This window comes from Notamacropus eugenii, chromosome 1, assembly GCF_028372415.1.
Source record: "Notamacropus eugenii isolate mMacEug1 chromosome 1, mMacEug1.pri_v2, whole genome shotgun sequence".
Lineage (NCBI taxonomy): Eukaryota > Metazoa > Chordata > Mammalia > Diprotodontia > Macropodidae > Notamacropus > Notamacropus eugenii.
In genome coordinates, this window is record NC_092872.1 from 53,475,098 (window position 1) to 53,495,506 (window position 20,409).

At 40.3% G+C, this 20,409-nt stretch overlaps 1 protein-coding gene and 1 long non-coding RNA gene across 3 annotated transcripts in view; one reads left to right on the forward strand and one right to left on the reverse strand.

The window, feature by feature from the left end:
* LOC140499578 (mesothelin-like) overlaps nucleotides 1-16,880 on the forward strand; it is a 31,659-nt gene extending 14,779 nt beyond the window's left edge. For both annotated transcript variants that reach the window (XM_072601198.1, XM_072601188.1), the window contains exons 13-20: nucleotides 1,229-1,346; nucleotides 3,404-3,594; nucleotides 4,469-4,621; nucleotides 7,091-7,224; nucleotides 10,038-10,174; nucleotides 12,978-13,072; nucleotides 13,479-13,668; nucleotides 16,345-16,880. In XM_072601198.1, the coding sequence (XP_072457299.1) occupies nucleotides 1,229-1,346; nucleotides 3,404-3,594; nucleotides 4,469-4,621; nucleotides 7,091-7,224; nucleotides 10,038-10,174; nucleotides 12,978-13,072; nucleotides 13,479-13,668; nucleotides 16,345-16,457 (1,131 nt within the window). In that variant the 3' untranslated portion in view covers nucleotides 16,458-16,880. The remainder of the gene's footprint in view (nucleotides 1-1,228; nucleotides 1,347-3,403; nucleotides 3,595-4,468; nucleotides 4,622-7,090; nucleotides 7,225-10,037; nucleotides 10,175-12,977; nucleotides 13,073-13,478; nucleotides 13,669-16,344) is intronic.
* LOC140499655 (uncharacterized) overlaps nucleotides 1-20,409 on the reverse strand; it is a 44,298-nt gene that overhangs the window by 18,379 nt on the left and 5,510 nt on the right. The gene's annotated exons all lie outside the window — the stretch shown is intronic.

Genomic DNA, 20,409 nt, shown 5'->3' on the forward strand with positions numbered 1-20,409 from the left:
AAATGATTAGCCCAAGGTCATATAGCAATTACGTAGCAGAGCTTAGACTTGAAACTAAATTGTGCGTGGAACTGGGAGGGTTTGTCTACTTTTTCCACATATCTCTTTCCAGATTCATTGACCTTTCTTGATTCTTCATCAAAGTCAAATCTGCTTGACACAAGTGGTTCATAGACCTACAAACTAAATAATAAATGTTAAGATTTATAATGATTGACCTTAATGTAGTATCACATTTTACATGTGATTTGCATGTTATCTATGAAGTAGAACAAATATTATTATTTCCATTTTTACAGATGAGGAAAGTGAGGTTCAGAGAAGTGAAATTACTTGCCCAGGATAACATAAAAAGCATGTGCTAGATATGAGATTTGAACCTTGGGCTCTCCTGACTCAAGTTTATCATTCTTTCCACTATACCATTTACTGTAAGGTATTTTGATGGATAAGGACTAAACATGTGATTCCCACCTTTCCCCACCTTCAGAGGGCTACTTGCATATTAATTAAAGAATTCTAAGTCTCTAAGAATATGCACTTTAATAGTGGGATTTCAGCCATCAATATCTGGCCATTGGTGAAACTTGGAGGTAGGACTTTCCAGTGCCTCTCTCGTTCCTCTACATAATCTCCCTATCCACAGTACATAAACCCTCCCAGTTCTACACATGAGACCTGCTTTTTCTGTATCTCTTCACGGGATTAATTTGTACCTCTAATTTCCCTAATCAGGTCTTAATATCAGGTGACTTGTGTTGCAGTCCTGGCTCCTTCCCTTGCTTTGGGCAATTCACTTCCCTCTGGTCCTCAGCTTCAATTATAAAACGGTGATAATAACCCCTGCACTATCTGTTTCATGGTACTGTTGTAAAAATGAGTAAAATGCCTACTGTTCAAAGCCAAGTATTCTTCCCCCAGGGGCAGCTAGGTGACTCAATGGATTGAGTCCAGGGCCTGACGTCGGGAAGACTCATCTTCCTAGTTGAACTCCACCATCAGACACTTACTAGCTGTGTGACCCTGGGCAAGTCACTTAACCCTCTTTGCCTCAGTCTCCTCATCTCTAAAATGAACTGGAGAAAGAAATGGCAAACTACTCCAGTATCTTTGCCAAGAAAACCACAAATGAGGTCATGAAGAGTCAGACACAGCTGAAAAAAAGACTGAAAAAAAATTCTTGCCCCAAGTGCCCATCTCTCTCTAACACCATCCCCTTGTTCCACAGACCTCGAAGACACATTTTTTCCCAAATTTCTTGAGTTGGCTAAAGATCCACAACAAGGAGCAATTCATGAACAGTTTGAAACAACTCAGAGGACCCCAGAGGAACAAGAAGGGCACAGGTAGGTAGTCTACATGCTGAAATTCTGAGTTCCCTGTCTCTCTTAATCTCTTCCTATTTATTCTACTTAAAAGTTGTTGCTTCTTGAAGCATTACATAATCAGACATAGACTATTAAAATCAAAGAAGGTTTCAGAGGTACACTAGCCCAACCATCTCCATTTTACAGATGAGGAAAACTGCATCCCAGAGAGAAGGGACTTCCCCAAGGTCACCCTGCAAACTATCAGTACAATCCCAAAAAGAACCTAGATTTTCTAGTGCTAGCATTTTCTCCACTGTATCAAAAATGGTAATAATATCACTAAACCATAATACCAATATTGGTATGATAATATAAATTGGTACCATAATACCAGTAATGATATAATAATATAAAGCACTTGAGATTCGATATCAGGGGACCCGAATTCAAATCTCAGCTCTACTGGGTATGATCTGTGTGACCTTGGCCAAGTCTCTATACTGCAATTTCCACATCTGCAAAATGAAAGAACTGACCCAGATGACCTCTAGGGTTCCTCCCAGCTCTAAATCTTTGACTATGACCATGACCCTACCTCATTAAGACACAGGGAACTTCCTTTCCAGTTTTTCAGGAAGGTCTCCTAGGATTCCCTCTTATTGCCTAAAACAAATAAGATCACTCTTTCCATGTGTTTCAGAAGTATTTTGCATTTTTTTCTTCATCTGTCTGTTTGTTCCAAATTATCTTTGGAAAGTGCTGACTAGTTTTGACCAGGACTAAAAGTTACAGGATTAATAATAATGGCTTGTATTTATATAGCACTTGCAGCTTATGCTATGAAGTAGATCATGCAAGTATCACTATTCCTGGGAGTCAAGAAAGGCTCTGATACATATTGTGTAACCACGGACAGGTCACTTAATCTCTCTGAGCATCAGTTTCCTTATCTGCAAAGTGGGGCTATAATGCTTCCCTCCCAAAGTTATTGTGAAGCTCAAATGAGATCATGTATATAAAGTGTTTTGCAAACTTTAAAAGTGCTATGTAAATGTCAGTTATTATTATCACTCTTCATGGCCCAGACAGGTTGCTACCCCTTTCAGGGAACTTTCTATAATATACTTGGCCAGGAGTGATCTCCTTCTGAATTACTGGTATACTTTGCTCTGTCCTTATTTTATACTCGTATATTTTCTTCCTCCCCCTTCCTGCTACTACCCCTGTTAGACTATGGGCTCCCAGAGAGGAGGGACTTTGTCATTCATTTCTGTCTCTCCCACAGCCCCAAGCTCACAGTCTTCCAATGAACTGTTTCTCAGTAAATGTTTGAATGGAAGAGGAAGGATTGTGTTGGTTACATTCAATAAATATGTGTTAAGTATCTACTGTTGTAGTTTGGAGCAATCTGAGAGTTTTGTGGACTGCAAGGTCAATATGACTCAATAGCATAATAGAACTGCTGAAAAAAAATCCTAATGTTATATTGATTGATCCAGAATGAGGGAGGTGCTCTTGCCTGATCAGGCCATATCTGAACCACTCTGCTGAGATTATGTTTTAGAAAGCACTTTGCCAAGATGGCAGAGTGTTCAGAGGAAGAAGACCAAGAGAATTCCATCTGACCATGAACCTGAAGAGCACTTTCAGCTGGGGTTGGGGGGAGGGAGGAGGATGGTGACCAAGTTATGTTTCATAGAGGAGCATAGAGAATGTGGCACCTGACCTGGACCTACCAAAAATGAAAAAGGGTTATCTCAATGGCTAAAGGAGAATTCCCAGTGTAGGAAAGGATGTGAGCAAAAGTATGAAGATGGAGAAGAGGTGAAAGAGAAGAGTATGTGAAAGAGAACAGCATGAGATAAGGCTGGAAAGGTCAGCTGGAGTCAGACTGTGGAAGGGTTGAATGGCAGGAACCCTAAATTCACACATCTTCCTAACATTTCACGTGAAGGGTGCAATGAGTGGTCTCCTTCTGCAGAAAGCCCAGCACAAGGGCTTGAGACTTAGATGGGGTTATTGGATAGAAAGGAAAGGAAGACTTTGTGTTTCTGGAAAGTCACCCCATGACTTTTTGTTTTGTGCCTCCGCAGCTTGTCATGGAAAGCTACTAACAGCAGACAGAATAAGGAAGGAAAGAGACATGATACCTGCCAGTTACACTTCGAGTAGTGATCTAGAAGCCTGCTTGCCCGACAGCATCCTAAATAACCACCTGGATCTCTTTGGGAGCATGGAGTTTGAGGATCCCCTGCTCCAGGTTCTGAAAATGAAACTGGACAAGGTATAGTTGAGTTGGTGAGGGAAGAGGGAGAGAGAAGTTATGGGAGAGACATACCTAAGCCCTCAACCTATGAGATCAGCAAGCTCAACTGCCTAAGCAAAGGCATGTAGGTGGGAGTGGAAGGTCACCCTGTATACTGAGTCCTAGTAAGGCAATTCACAAATACAAAAATCCATGTCAAGCCCATTCATTTTCCCATATGGATAGAAGGTGATGTGCTACAATGGATGGAGACCAGGATTCTAGTCCCAAATCTTCTGCTAATTGACTGCATGACTTGGGTCAATCGTTTCTCTCTCTGTACCTGAAATTCTTCCTCTATAAAACATATTGAGTTTATGCCACTAATGGAATACTATTATGCCAAAAGAAATGACAGATATGAAGAATATTAAAAATATGGGAAAAATAAGAAATGTTACAGAACAAGAAAGAGGTATCAGAACAATATATACAATGACTATATAAAAAATAAAAGCAACAAAACTGAAAAATACACAACAAAAAGAGTGTATAGGATGAAAAAAAAATACAATTATTGTTTTATTATCAATATATGCATTTTAAAAATAAATTGTAAATAATTTATAGTTTGCAGATCTATATACAATCATTTTAAAATTGTGTTTTGTTGACAGTTACTGAGTTTAGACATTATTTTTTTGAGGCAGTTAGGTGACTTGCCCAAGGTCACACAGCTAGGAAGTATCTTAGGCCAGATTTGAACTCAGGTCCACCTTGACTCCAGGGCCATCTATTGCCCCACTTAGCTGCCCTGAGTTTAGACATTTTTTTAAATGAAAAGATTAAACTAGAAGGTCCCTGAGGTAGTGTTTAGCCCTGACACACTGTGCCATATGACGTCTTGAAACAGATGTTTGGAGTGTTTCCCGAAGACTACCTCCCACTCCTGGGCCACATAGCCAAAGCATACCAACCAGAAGAGATGGCCAGGTGGAACATCACTGCCAGCGATACTTTAGTCACCCTCCTGAGAGGAACTTCTTGGTTAAATCATGATGCAAAGGTAAGAAGAAAGAGAGAGCCAGCATGAAGTCCTGGGTTCAAGTCCTCCTTCTGGCACATACTTGAATGACCCTAGTTTAGTTCAGGGGTGGGGAACCTGTAGCCTCAAGAACACAAGTGGCCTCAAGCCCTTGGGTTCCCCATCCCTGGTTTAGCCTATCAGAGACCCCAGGAAATTCCCTAAAACTGTAAGTTACAGATCAAGTGCTAACTTGCTTTGATAGAATATCAAATATCATTGAAATCATAGGTACAGAACAAAAAAGAAATGTAGGGGGAAAAGCAGAAAAATTCCTCTCCTAGTTGGTCTACTGAAAATCAGCATATAAACTTTTTGTGTTGTTCAATCATGTCTGACCCTATTTGGGGTTTTCCTGGCAAAGGTATGGGAGTGGTTTGCCATTTTCTTCTCCAGCTTATTTTACAGATGAGGAAACTAAGGCAAACAGGGTGAAGTGACTTGCCCGGTTAGTAAGTGTCTGAGGCTGGATTTGAACTCGGGAAGATGAGTCTCCCTAACTCCAGGTTCATCACTATGCACTATGGCATCACCCAGCTGCCCATAATAATAACAGTGGCCATAGCTAACATTTACATGATGTTTTAAGGTCTGTAAAGCACTTTGCACATATTATCTCATTTGATCCCACAGCAGCCCTGGGAAATAGGTTCTATTATTATCTCAATTTTACAGATGAAGAAATGGAGGCAGCAGTTAAGTGACTTGCCCAGGATTGCATAGCTAGTAAATGAACTCAGGTCTTCCTAACTTCCTACTGCTCTATCCACTGAGCCACTGAGCTACCTCTAAAGCCCATAGTATTATATGACATCTCAAAAAGGAAAAAGCATTGTCAACTAAGAGGACAAGGAAGGTTTCCTTAAGGAAATATGGAGGATAGATTGGATGAGGGAGAGATTGGAAGTAAGAAGATTTGCTAGAAAATTGTTATAATAGCCTGATGGGGTGATAATTAGGATCTGTGCTAGGATGGTGGCAGTGATCCAGGTGTGCCTTGCTCTACACAATATGTTCCTGATAAATTGCCTCTGAATGGGATTTCTCTAACTTAAATCACATTGAAAAAGCTAGTTGCTTCAAAGAACCCAGCAGGAGGGGGCATACTCTTGTAGTCAGAAAAAAAAATTTTTTAATGGAAATAGTAATTCCCTCATCTGTCTCTTTTATTTATAAGTTTGGAATTTTTCTAATCAGGTTTCCCTAAGCTGAGACCCATCTTTAGGGGAAGCCAGGGAGCTTTAGTTGACTGTATAGGGATGGAATCCTACTCCCATCAGTCAAGCTCATAGAGGTATTCCTTTCTGAAGCCACAAGTTTCTAGATGTTCAACCTTTTAGGTTTTAGTGTTGCTAGTGGATCATTTAGCAGAAACCCTGGGTCAAATCAAAGTAATGGGTTCATTAGATGAGACTGTGTTACAGCAGGAAAGATGATTTCATGGAACAGGCGACTAAAGAAAAAGACAGAAGAGACATCTAGAGGCCACATCATCCACTGTCTCTGAAGTTATTCCAAAAGCTGCAGAGCTATTAGCCGAATCTCCACAAGCATCCAAGTAAAAAGCTTGTCCCTAGAACTGGTTAGAATCGAAGTACTTAACACTCACTTAACACTTTACAGTTTACAAGATATTTTGCTGGTTTTTAGGGCTTTATTATTCACAAAGACCTTTACAGTTTCCAATGCACTTTACAATCCATAAAGCTTCCTATTTACAAAATACTAGCACTATTCATTATAAAGTACTACTATTACTACAAATGCAAAGTTATCATTTATTTTCAGAGATTTGTTTTTAGTTTACAAAGTCCTCTATTACTTGAAAAGTGCTTTATGATTTACAGAACTTTCACAATTTACAAATGTATTCAACCTTTTTTGCTCATCTGAGTTTCACAATAGCCTGAATTCTTGCCCCCATTTTTCAGAGGAGTAAACTGAGGCCCGGGGAGGGGAAATGACTTGCCTTGGGCATACAAATCGTGAAAGGCAATGTTAAGTCTAGAACCCAGAGTCCCCAGCCACCAATCCAAGACCTGTTCCACTATATTCCATTTGGCAAAGAAAGAAGACTGAAGATATGGGAAGAATTCCTTTCTCCCCCTTCCTCTCTTCCTTTTTCCTTTTTACAAAGCACTTACTATGTGTCTAGGCGTGTGCTATGTCAGGATACAAAAGAAGTCAGAGTCTTTCTTATAATCTGAATGTAGAGAGGAGACACTTCTAGGAAGCAGCTAGGAAACAGTAATGGGACATTAAACTGCTCAATTACATAGACTTTCCTTCTTCCTACAAACTTAGTTTTCAGTTCCAAAACAATCACCTCGCCCGCCAACAATAGTCCTAAGACCCTACAAGGAAAGGAGAGGGGAGAAAGCATTGGACGTTGGACAGGGAAAGGAGATCTGACATCTAGGAATGTGAAATACTGTGTGTGTGTATCCATAGGTCAATGCAATGGTCCACCAGTACCTGAAGGGGAACCACACCCAGCTAGGAGGGACCATCCTCACTGCACTAGACCCTCACATCTGTGCTTTAGAAGACCATCTGCTGCAGCACCTCAGGCCTGAGGACATCCGGTATAACTCAAGCCATTTCTCTCTCTTGGAAACAATAATCTAGGCTCACATTGATACAGCACTTTACAATTTATAAAGCACTTTGTATATAAAAAAACAATAGCTAGCATTTATACAGTGTTTACAATGTTTCAGGCACTATGCTAAATACTTCATAATTATTATTTCCTCACATCAACCCTGGGAGGCAGAGGCTATTATTTATCCTCATTTTACATACGAGGAAACTGAGGCAAACAGTTTAAATGTCTTGCCCAGTGCCACACAGCTAGGAAGTGTCTGAGGCTGGCTGTGAACTCAGGTCTTCCTGACTCCAGGAATAAGATAGGTGCTATTATTATCCACATTTTATAAATGAGAAAACTGAGGTTCAATAGAATTAAGTGACCTGAGGCAGCTAGATGGCAAATTGGATAGAATGCTGACTCTGGAGTCAGGAGGACCTGAGTTCAAATCCAGCCTCAGACACTTACAAGCCATGTGACCCTGGGCAAGTCACTTAACCCAGATTGCCTCAAAAAAAAATTAAGTGACCTGCCCAGGGTCATTCAGCTAGGGTCATTGCACATGAAGTCATTGTACATCTTTTCAACTCTTAGTCTGACAGTCTATTCCATGCTTCTTCTGAGAATGTCAGATGGGAGGATAAACTGAATTAGTGCTCAGGGCATTGACTCAAACCCAAAGACATTGAAAGTAGAAGACAGAAGAACAGTAGATATCTGGAGAGAGGACATGAGCTCCCCACACTCTGTGCTCCCAAGTCTTCCTCCCCTGGGCTCTATGAATTCAGATCATCCCCTCCTTTTCACATGGATTTAAAATACTGAGAGCTGCCTCTTCCAAAGCAAAGTAATACTCATGTTAGGTAGAGTTCCGAGGTTTGTGGAGGGCACAAGTTCTGAGCTGGGGGGCTGGACTTTCTCTTGCATGAAATTGGAGGCACATTCCCCTACCTGTGGGTATACCCTAAGGCTATTCCCTGGACCCTCTTTTTTTCCCCTTGGAGTCCCATAGGAAGAATCAAGAGACCTGGGTTCTTATCCCAGACATTTCTACTAAGAACAATATGATCTCCAGCAAGTGACCACCCCCTTCCTGGGCTAACTTAGGTTCTTCATCTGTTAAAAAAAAAAAAAAACTAGTTAATTTATGAAATCCCTTGCAGTTAAAATAATCAATGTTCTATGACCTAAACTGCCTATGTCCTTAAGTCCCAAGTTCAAACATTCCAAGGTCCTTCCAGTCCGTGAGTCTCTGAGCTCCCCTTGAGGAGTAACTAGGACACGGGGAAAACTGTGAGATTCCCCTAATACGATAAGTCTCTCTCTGCAGCTCTGTGCAATAAGGATTTATTGTGTCTAGTTCAGCTCCTGAGCTCCAAGTAAGGGCTAACAGTCCCTGACTTTACACAAACCAAGGGACCACAAGATAATAGACTGATGGCTGGAAAGAACCTAAGAAACATCTTCCCCTTTCGTTTTACAGCTGTGGAGACTGAGGCCCAAAGAGGCTAAGCAATTTTCCCATGGTTGCACAGGTAGTAATAGGCAGAGTCAGAATTAGAACCAAGGCCAAGGCCAATGCCCTTTCCACTGTCCCACACGGCCAAGACAGAAATAGCCAGTCACTATGCCTGATGCAACACATAAAATAGAATGGAAATAAAAGACATGTGAAGAAAGACACTATCTGTATCCAGAGAAAGAACTGATAAATAGAAGTATATATATTATATATAACATAATATTATAATATATATAATAGAAGTATATATATGTGTACATATATATATGCACATATACCACACATTTGTTTCTAATGGTAGCCATTTCTAGGGCAAAAGAGAAGGAAGTAAAAAAGAAAAAAACTTTACATGATAACCTTAATATATATTTAAAGGGAATAGTAAATTGAACCTAACAGATTCACAGTTTCATGTGCAATCACCTTTCTTATTATAATTAATTTGTTAAATTGAACGTGAAAAGGTCCAGGGTCCAATTCAAAGATGACTCCTTTTGTGGTTGGGTTGAGCATGACTAGGGAGAGAATGAAATGCTATTAGGATAGAAAGTATAAAATAATCTGGATGTTTTAGTCTGGAAATACAAAAGGGAAGATATAGTTAAGGGCTCATTAAAATCTGACACCTGGAAGGGACCTTAGATATCCCCTAACCCAAGTCCCTTGTTTTACTAAGAAGGAAAATAAAACCCAGAACAGGGGAAGGGACTCTCCCAAGGTGCCACTAGAACTAGTGCAGTACTAGAACCCAGTTCTCCTGACTCCTAGGCCAGTGCCTGTTCCCTGTGCCACCACTGATTTACACTGGACAAGGATTCATTCAATGCTCTATAAAAGGAAGCACTTAGCAGAGTGCCTGACACATAGTAGGTGCTTAATACATGTTTATTGACTGACATTAGAACACTTACTGGTACTCAGCACTTCAATGTTTTGTGATTTATTCCCTTCACTTACATGGCTCACAATTCCTCTATCATTTTGCAGATGATCTTCATGAGTTATTGTGGTCAAGAGAACTCCTCAGCTTATACAAGTCTAAGAATGAGACTCTCTAACCATAACTAAGCTGATTCTCTGAAAGCAGAAAAGTAGTCCATCCGTAGACTCATACTCAAAGTATTTCTAAATCAATGGCACCTACCAGAGACTGTACTCCATTTATCATAGCCATTAAGAACCCAGGATTATCTTCATGCCATGACGAGTACAGGCATAGAATTCTGATAAAGGTCTATGTTTTCATGTTCTAAGTTAAATTGTTTCCAAATCTTTCAATGGCACAGGGAGCTGAGAACACCCTTGGATATTTCTCAGTGTTCTCAAAGAAAGAAAAGCCTCATCTACCAGCAGGTGAAAGCCACAGTCCAGGAGCACCAGAATACAGGGAATGCCTATTATCAGATGCTAAAGTCCTTGCTTGGTGAGTTTGGATGCTGACAAACACACAAAGGGAGAAAGAAGGGGGAGCAGAGAGAAATAGAGAGGAGAAGTATTGACAGATTCCAGAGGGAGCCCTCAGTCATTTCTATGAGTGGGATGTCTAACTGTTCAAGATAATAATAGGAGGTCTCTGAGGCCATATCTAGTGGCATCATGGGAAGTGGTAAGGGAGCAGTAAGCAGATCTGAGGTCCAGCCTTCAACTTCTTCATCTATAAAATGAGGAATTTAAATTAAATTATCACCTAGGTCCTTTCCAGTTCTAACAGCAGGAAGCAGTGCTTGTCGAAGGATGAACCTTCCCTACAAGTATCACTCTCTCTCCCCCGGGTCCCATGATGTGTGAAGTCCCAAGGCTCAGCTGAGGGAACTACAGCTGCTGCAGGTGGCGCCAGCATGCTGTTCAATGAGATGTTTCCATGTATCAGGGGCTGGATTATAAACTATGGAGGTTAGAAATTTTACTGGGCCAATAGAAATATTTAGACTGAATTGGTTGTTCTACTTTACACGAACTGTGACTTCATTGGTGTGGGGGATTTCTTACGAAGAAAATCCATCTACCAATGCTGGTCAGGACCTGCTGGGCAGTTTATAACCTAAGGGAGTTAGCTGCCTGGGGCATTGAGAAGGTAAGCAATACTAATGATGATAAATAGCCTGCCTTTAGGTATCACTTTAATGTTTGTAAAACACTTTAAAGATTCATTTGATATTTGACATTAACTCATTTGATCCTCACAACAACCCCGAGAGGCAGGTACTATTACTATTACCGTTTACAGATGAGGAAACTGAGGCAGGCATCTAGGGGGCACAGTGGATAGAGTGCTAGGCCTGAAATCAAACAGACTCATCTTCCTGAGTTCAAATCCACCCTCAGGCACTTATAAGTTATGTGACCTTGGGGAAGTCACTTAACCCTCTTTGCCTCTGTTTCCTCATCTGTAAAAGGAGCTGAAGAAGGAAATGGCAAACAACTCCAGTATCTTTGCCAAGAAAACCCCAAATGGGGTCACAGGAAGTCGAACATGACCAAAAAACAACAAAAACTGAGGCAGACAGAGCTTAAGTGACTTGCCCAAGGTCACACAGTTTGTAACTTCCAGGGCTGGACTTGAACTCACATCTTTCTAATTCCAGGCCTATCACTCTATCTACCAGCCATCTAGCTGCTGACCTTCCTAAGGTCATACAGTCAGTATGTGGTAGAGGTAAGATTTGAACTCAGCTCTCTACCCATTATACCATATTGCTTCTCTTTAATCTGTTTTAGTGCAGGAAAAAAAAGGCTAGATAGACTATTCAATCCTCTCATTTTACTACAGAGGCAGCTTTTGCCCAGAGAAGTCAAGAACAGGGCCAGCCTGAGCATCTCAGGAAACTTTTGAGCCCCTCCCTCACCCTACCCATGTTACTTTAACATTTCTTCAAACTATAGTGTCCTAAAAATTATGCATTTCCTAAAAACACCATGGCTAATAATAGTGTACAAAGATTATCATTTTGGACCATGGTAGTTATAGTCCATGGTGGATAGGGTACTGGGCCTGGAGTCAGGAAAACCTGAGTTTACATCTGACTTCAGACACTCGGTAGCAGTGTGGCCCTGGATAAATTACTTAACTTCTGTCTGCCTCAGTTTTCCCATCCGTAAAATGGGGATAATAAGAACACCTACCTCCCAGAGTGGTGAGGACCAAACGAGATCATATTTGTAATACATTTTTAGCACAGTACCTAGCAAGGCATTTGAATGGCTGTTTGAAGCGATTTGGAATCAGAGGAACTGAGTTCAAATTCCAACTTGGATACTTACTACCTATATGATGTATCACTCTACTCTCCAGGTCTCAGTCTCCTCATTCGTAAAATGAAGGGATTGAATTGGATGACCTCTCAGGTCCCTTCCAGTTTTCTGTCAGTGATCCTTTAGGGAAAGAGAATGATGCTGGATAGTCTCCATCCTCTCCTCAGATCTCACTGCAGGGCCCCATGCATCAGTAAATCAACGTTAAATGTCTACTATGTGCCCAGCACTATGCTAAGACTGACAAGGTATCCAGAAACCTGGCCACTACTAGTAGAGTGGTATAGGTCACAACCCGTTTGTAACTGAGTAAACAAGTCTTAGCAAGCTGCCTTAGGGACAGACTTTAAGTAAATTGTCCACGGTCACACAGCTGGCGGATGAAGACAAAATACCTGGTTTGGCTCTCTAAGAAAAGTGTCAGGAGCTCTAAAGCTCAGAATGAATTCAGGCTAGTGAGGAAAGATAAGAACAGCCAGAAAAGTGGGTAGGGCAGAGAGGTTGGAGCTTGTTTTAGGTACACTGAGGAAAAGAGGAGAATCAAAGAAGCCATAAACTCATGGCGCAGGTTGGTTAGTATAATAATAATGGATTCCAGAAAGAAGATAGAACTACTCAATTCTTATGTTGCTTGCTTTCTCTGATGAAGAGAATGATCTTTGGACTGAAAAGGACAGAAAATGGCTAATAGGTTAAAACAATAGAAATAGGGAAAAGGTATAGGTAGGACTAGATGGCTTTTGGTCCCTTTTAATGGGGAGAGAGCATTCCAGACAGCAGGGGTCAGGCCCAAGTATAGGGTGCACAGGGCACAGTAAGGAGACTCTTCTTAGACCAGTGTGTGTACTTGGGCGGGGGGTGGGGGGGGGTGTAAAGGACCCAGAAAGCCAGGCAAATGGGATTGGACTAAACTCAGTACTAGCCAATTGGCTAATGGCTTAAGCTCGGAATTCCCCTCTGCTTCCTCCTGGCAGGAGGAGCCCCAGCTAAAGATCTCATCTGCTATGCAGCTGACTCTCCAGTGATGGACATGGACACCTTTACAGACCTCAATCCTGAGGAGGTTAAGGTGGGAAACACTGGGGTCTCATTGGAATTGCCAGCCGTTATGTTGTCCCATACTAACCATTCATGGGCTCACAGCTTGAACAAGCAATTGTCTCTTAAAAGTTTGTTCCCTGAGTCCTCAGGATGAATTGATGTACCCAAGGTACAATTTTGGCTCAAAGTCCTGTGTTCTTTCCACTAAAACACACTGCTTCCCTCTATGCTTCATAGAGTAACACTAAGAGTGCTTAATTGATGACGGTCAAACATGTGACCTTGGTTTTCTTAACACTGCATCTGTATCCACTGAGCTAACTAGTGACCTAAACTTTTGGTACTATCTTGCCGGTCTGTGTCTCCTGGGATGTGCCTTGTAGGACCCAAGGCAATAGTCTCAGGTGTTCTCTGTTTTCATCTTGGATTTCTAGAAATTAAGTCCTCAAACTATGAAAGAATTACTTGGCATAAATCTCTCTGAGTTAAATACCATCGTTGAGCATCCTACAGTACAAGCTTGGGTGAAGGCTCATACCCAGTCAGAAGTGGAAGCCATTGGACTCAAGGTTATGGCTGGACATCCAGATCCACCATCAGATGGCATCTCTGTTTTAACATCAGGTAAGTGAATTCCTGGGACATTGCCCTCATGGCCAAAACAGTATACAGATGGTATTTAGCCTCCCAAAAGTAATACAACATCACCAAATCAGACCAATAAGAAGAAAGGTAGGTATGAATGAGTAATGTGAAGCCTACCCCAAACCGCAGAGGCTAGTACTTCTCTCCCCTCCAAATGACCTTGTATTTCTTCTGTACATATTTTGTGTGTATATACATATATTTAATGTACTTTTTGTCTCTGATAATCTAATGTAAACTCCTTGAGGACAGGCATCCTAGTGCCCAGAATAGTGTCTAACATACAGTAGCTATTAGATACTTAGTAAAGGTTTGTAACTGATTGATTAACAAGCCTGAAATACAGTCAGGCCATACCTAACATCATTCATGGAATTTCACTCATCATTAAGGAGTCTTAGAGAACTCTGAGAAGTTGACTTAGTACTGGGGATCACACAGCCAGCATGTGCCAGAGATGGCACTTAACCCAGGTTTTCTGGCTCCAAGCGTAGCTCTCTACCCACTAATCTCATGTAAAACATTTTATAATGTGAAAAATCTTATATATACATCAGCAATTATTATTTCAAAGATAAGTAAGATATGAAAATTGTCCTCAGGTAATGCCAAATCTAATGGGAAGAAGGGAAAAAGTTGGGACAGGATAAGATTTTATTCAACAAGTATGTATTAAACATCAATTCTGGAGTCAGAAACTCTGCACTCAAATCCAGGCTATGCCACCTATTACCTGTATGACCTTGGGTTAGCCACTTAACCTCTCAGTGAATCAGTTTCCTCACCTGTAAAATGAAGTCAAATTGTACTTTCTCAAAGGTTCTTTCTATCTACAAATCTATGATATATGGAGCTTTGTGCTATGTGCTGAAGGAGCAAAGACAAAAACAAATTAGTCCTTCTTTCAAAGGAATTTTCATTCTACTGGATGGATTTAACACATACATAGATAAGCAATTACAAATTGGGGGATGTTTGTTGTCATTGTTGCAAAGTATATTACAGGTAAATTGCAAAGTCTTTTGGAAGGGATGAATTTCAGATAGGAGTGATACACACAATAATAGCTAACAGTTATATACGGCTGTAAGGTTTGCAAAAGTTTACATAATTTATTTCATTTGACCATCATTACTACCCTACAAGATGTATAACTATTATCACCTCCACTTTATAGATGAGAAAACTGAGACTCAGAAAGTTTAAGTGACTTGCCCAGGGTCACACAGATAAGTATCTGTAGTAGTATTTGAACCCAGGTCTTTCTAATTCAAAGCCTAGCACTCTATTCACTATGGCACAATTATACTCCAACATAACTATATACATATGTACATATACATATATACGTACAGACATATATATGTATGCATAGGTGTGTATTTATATATATGTATGTATGAGTGTGTACTCAATATATATCATATATCTATATATTTATTCCAACATAACTACATGTAGCTATATATGTGTTTACATATATATACTCCTATATGTATATATATTCTAGCATAACCATATATGTATATACTCAATATATATCTTATATATACTCCTATATAAATTTATTCTAACATAACTATATATGTGTGTTTATAAATATTCCTATATATGTATGTATACACACACTCATAAATCTATACTTACTCCAACATAACTATATATAACTATACATGTGCGTCTGTATATACTCCTATATATTTCAATATACATTCCTATGTCTATATCTATATCCATATCCATATATACTCGTATATACATATATTTACTCTAACATAACTATATGTTTATTCCTATATATATTTACTCATATGTATACACATATATATTTACCCCAACATAACTATACATAACAATATGTGTACATAAAGATATATTCATCAATAGCTGTAATATAAAATAAAGTGATTAGTACTTTAAAAGGGCACAAAATACAAAGTTCAGAGATGGGACATCAGAGAGCTCTACAGGAAAAGGATGTCAGGCTGAGTCACTGGTTTAAGCCAATGGTTGAAGATTAACCTGGTTGATTCAGTCAATCCGTCAACAAATATTTATCAAATGCCTACTATTCGCCAGAAATTGTGCTAAGTGCTGAGGATGCAAAGAAAGGCAAGAATGTTAACCTTCTGTGCTTATTTTTATATGGCGTTTCATGGATTTTATCCATGAAATGGGTAGATCTACTTCAATACCTCTTAGCCTTCCCCTTAGCTTCAACGCCCTCCCTCTTTCCCAAAGCTACCTTGGATTTATTTTGTATACACTATGTATCCTTATTTGTGGGCATATTTTCTCTCCTGATAGAATGGGAGTTCCTTGAGGACATAAACTCTTTCTTTTTAGTCTTTATTTTTATCTCCAGGATCTAGCAGTGCCTGACACATCACAGGTGCTTAATAAAGGATTGTTGATTGATTCCAAGGCTAACACGCTCCATTAAAAGGAGCGGAGCTAGCTAGAGCTGGACCGAAGCATTCAATAAGGATGTTGTTTTATTGATTTGCTTCCTAGAGTTACATTTCTCCCGAGGAGAAAATGAGTGTTGTTATAAAGAAAGAACCAGATGGCAAAGCTCCTCTTTTTCTTCCGAAGTGCCTCGTCCCCTACAGCTGTGCCCTCAGTGATCCGACGTTTTTCTTCATTCTATTTCAGCACCACCCATTTCCAGAGCGGAAGGAGCCCTCACCAAAGAAAACAAGCTCCAGATTTCTTACACTATCCTCCTAGCTCTCGGTGGAGTAATGATTTCCTTAGAGGCTTATTAACTGTCTTACAATATATGACAGTACCATCTCATTTGTAACATCAACACAGAAGAGAAATTGCAATCCACCCAATGCAAAAGTGATTTGCCACCTGTCTCTTGAATGCAAAGTATAAAGATACATTGTGTAACTTTTCATTGCAGCAGCTTTCTCTGCCTCACGTGGGTATTGTAAGATTTGCTTCATGTTGACAAATATAGAACATCTCAACAGAAAGGAACCACGTATTTGACATATTTCCAGTGTTGTGTTTATTGTCCTGTGGTTATTCCATACGGTCACATTGTGGTATATGGAAAAGTGTGCTGGAGTGGGACGTCTGAGCTCCAATCCTGATTCTGCCACTGTGTAGTCTCTCAGGAGACAGCTGGTGGGTTCTCTGGTGTCCTGCTTTACATTAAAATATCTGAGCATTTTCCTTTATGATTTCTTGGAATATAATGTTTAGGCTCTTTTCTGTTGTTCATTGCTTTCAGGTAGCACAATGATTCTTAAGTTGGTTTGTTTTTTCCTCTGAGACATTTCACATCTTCTTTGTTTGTTTTTTTTTCAGACTTTTGGCTTTGTTTTATTATTTCTTGTTGGTTTGTTTTCTCCTCTAAGACATTTCACATTTTCTTTGATTTTTTTGTTCAAAATTTTGGTTTTGTTTTATTTTTTCTTGTTGTCTCATAGGAACATTAGCTTCCATTTCACCAGTTCTAGTTTTCATGGAGTTATTTTCTTCAGTACCTCTTGTTCCAAGCTAATGATTCTTTTTTCAGATCTTTCTTCCATGGCTCTTTTTCATTTTTAGCTCTTTTTTTAACTCTTGTTTTAACTCTTCTAAATCTTTTTGTATACAAGCTACATTTATCTTTGAAATTTTGCTTGTAGATGTTTTCAAATCATTCTCTTCTATGTTTGTGTCTTGAGTGTCTCTTTATGGTCACATTCCCTTTTTGTTTTCTCATTCTTCCAACCTGCTTCTTGACTTTCCATTTTATGTCAGTGCCAGGCTCTGTGCACTTCTGAGGGTGTGGGTGTGGGTGTGGGTGAGGATGTGAGGAGGAGGGTGTCAAGCCTGTGCTTCTGTCCTTTTCAGTTTTTCTGATGCTTTCATAGCTCAGTCTGGGGGCCCACAAGCTTTTAGGGCTCCCAAAGTGGTGTGATCCAAGGAAGAGGTATGTTTTCTATCCTCTTGGCCCAAGATCTGCCAGTTCCTGACCTAGGTTTGGGTCTATTGATTTGCACATGGTTGAGAATTTCAGTGACTGGACTCAGTCATTCTTAGCCCATTTGGATACTCCTTAGGTTTAGAGGGACTGAACCACAAGTTCCCCTTTGGTCTGAGCTTTCTGCTGTGCTTATGCTACTACAGGCCTATGTGCTAGGCTAAAGGCTAGATCATCGTGCAGGAATCATGGTGATCTAGGCTCAATTGCTTCCTCTCATTCCTCTAGAGTCATCTGAGTATGCCAAATACCTCAAACGCCCCCCCCCCCAATAAAAAACCTGGTCTCATGGACACATTCATTCAAACAAACATTTGTATGCCTATGTGTATGCCACCATGTGTGATCCATAATAAAATTTAACAAATTAGTTAATGAACCCAAGAGTATTGGGATTAAAAGGACCTCTCTTTGTAAAAGTATTCAGCAATGCCAGCCTGGGTCAAACCTCTGATCCACCATGCCAGTCTGCCCAGTTACAGCTTCACAGCTAGTGTAGAGGTACAGAAAATAACTGATCCTCATCATTATCATCCTCCTGCTCCTCTTCCTCACCATCACCACCATCATCTTCCTCTGCCTCCTCCTCCTGCCCTGCCGCTGCTGCTTCTCCCTCATTCCCTTGGAGCACACCATCCTGGTGCCTCTTCTGTGAAACGGCAGCTGAGCAGACCCCAGAACTCACCATGGCCAACAAAAAGCTGAAGGAAAGAGTCAAAGACTGAAAACCATGACCACATTAATTTGAAGGTGACGGACAAGATGATTCAGTGATGCAATTTAAGATTAAGAGACACACACCACTTAGAAAACTAATGAAAGCCTATTGTGAACAACAAGGTTTGTCCATGAGGCAGATCAAATTCCGATTTGATGGGCAACCAATCAATGAAACAGACACACCTGCACAGTTGGAAATGGAGGATGAAGATACAACTGATGTATTCCAGCAGCAGGCAGCAGGCACTCACTAAAAAGAGAATCTATAACTCTACTCCAGAACTGTGCTCCCAAGGAAATCAATACATGCACAATTAGAAAACCAAGACTTGGTTCATCCACTTCCTGACTACTGCAGTATAGTTTTCTCTCTTCTTTGATTCCCTTCCCCCATTTCTTTCTTGTACATACAGTAACTGGTGTGTGTACACAGGCATAATGCATATTTTTTTTAACTAAATGGCCGATAGTTGTTTTGATCAACATCAAATGAAGATGGGGAGGGGAAAAAACAAACTGGTTCTGTGAAAATATCCCTTTTCTCCTTTAGTGGCATGCTCATTCAACTTTTATCTTTATATTCCAATAAGTTATTTTGCTCTGTTTAACAACAGCAACAAAAAACACACAAAAAAAATCCTTACATGCCTTGTTTGATTGGATAATTTCAATGTTTTTCTTTTACTATTGTAAAACCAAGGATGATTTTATAACTTTTTTGTACACGTAGGGCAATCTCTGTCTCTCAGCAGGGATAAATTACTATATAGAAATTGATCCTAGATAGTTTTCCCTTCAAGTCAAACATCTTGTTGTTTAAATAAACTTCTTGCTTAAAATGAAAAAAACAAACAAACATGAGTCGCTCATGTTTATGGGATTAGGTAAGGTTTACACTAAGTATACCAAAGATCAGAAGCTAATTAATTAGCTATACAGCTGTTTTTATAGGGAAATGCATCCTGAATTCCAGCTTGAGATGCTAGAAATGCAACCCTTTACTACTCACCTCCTAACAAAAAGAGTAAGGGAAAGGAAGATTGAGGAACTTGGTAAGAAAAACAATGATTGCTTCTTTGCGTGAGAGAAAGTATCTCTCAATCAGTCTTTCTCCAAGTGAAGGAGAATTAAGTCAGAGCTAAAGTTTATGCCCATAGTTGATCAGAAACATATGGGTTATTCATAAATCATGTGTTTGTAAGTCAAGGACAGCCTGTCTCACAAGGTTAGTGTGAGATAGTTATTTCCTTCTACTTGATGGAAGACAGCTCCCTTAAATTTCAAGGCAATAGTGGGTCTCCTATTCTGAGTATGATTGCTGCTGCTGTCAGGAAGTTGACACCCATAACTTGCAAGTAAATTGAATTTAAGTAAGGGAGGGCTGTGGAAAGTCACCAGCCTTAGTTTCTCCTCCAGAGCCATCTACGTCCAGTGGCAAGCTACAGATCAGAATGACTGAAGATGGCCCCATTCTAGTATGATCAGGTTTGCAAGAACCACCTAGGTCTAAGTTCAAGACCAAAATGAAGCTGCCGAGAGGTCAAAAATCAGCGTGATATTTTGTGTGAGGGCTCAAAGGGTTAACCCTGCTCTGCTCCCCCACCCTACCCCAGACTGTTTTCAAGGGCTTTGCACAGAGGACTCCTTCCCACTCCACTATTCCATACATCTGGAAGCAGAGAATATTCTGAGAAACTGGAAATTCCTGGTATAACAAGGCAGTCTTGAAACAGTAGTGGGGGGAGAGGAACACCCCTTTCCTCACACCCTAACCCTCTTCCTGGCACTCTTCCAGCCTAAATTGGGCAGCACATAGGAAGAACTGGGACCAATCCTGGAGATGTGTAGTAGTCACAGCAGGAATTGGAAGGTGAAAATCTGAGGCCAGTGTGGAACCAGAAGGATGGGATCAGCTGGGACCAGACAAGAAGGGATTAAAGGGACTGGTCACTGAAGTGGAACTCCCTGACTCTGGTGCAGTGGGTTGGAAGGCAGTTCCAAACTCTAATGCTTCCCTC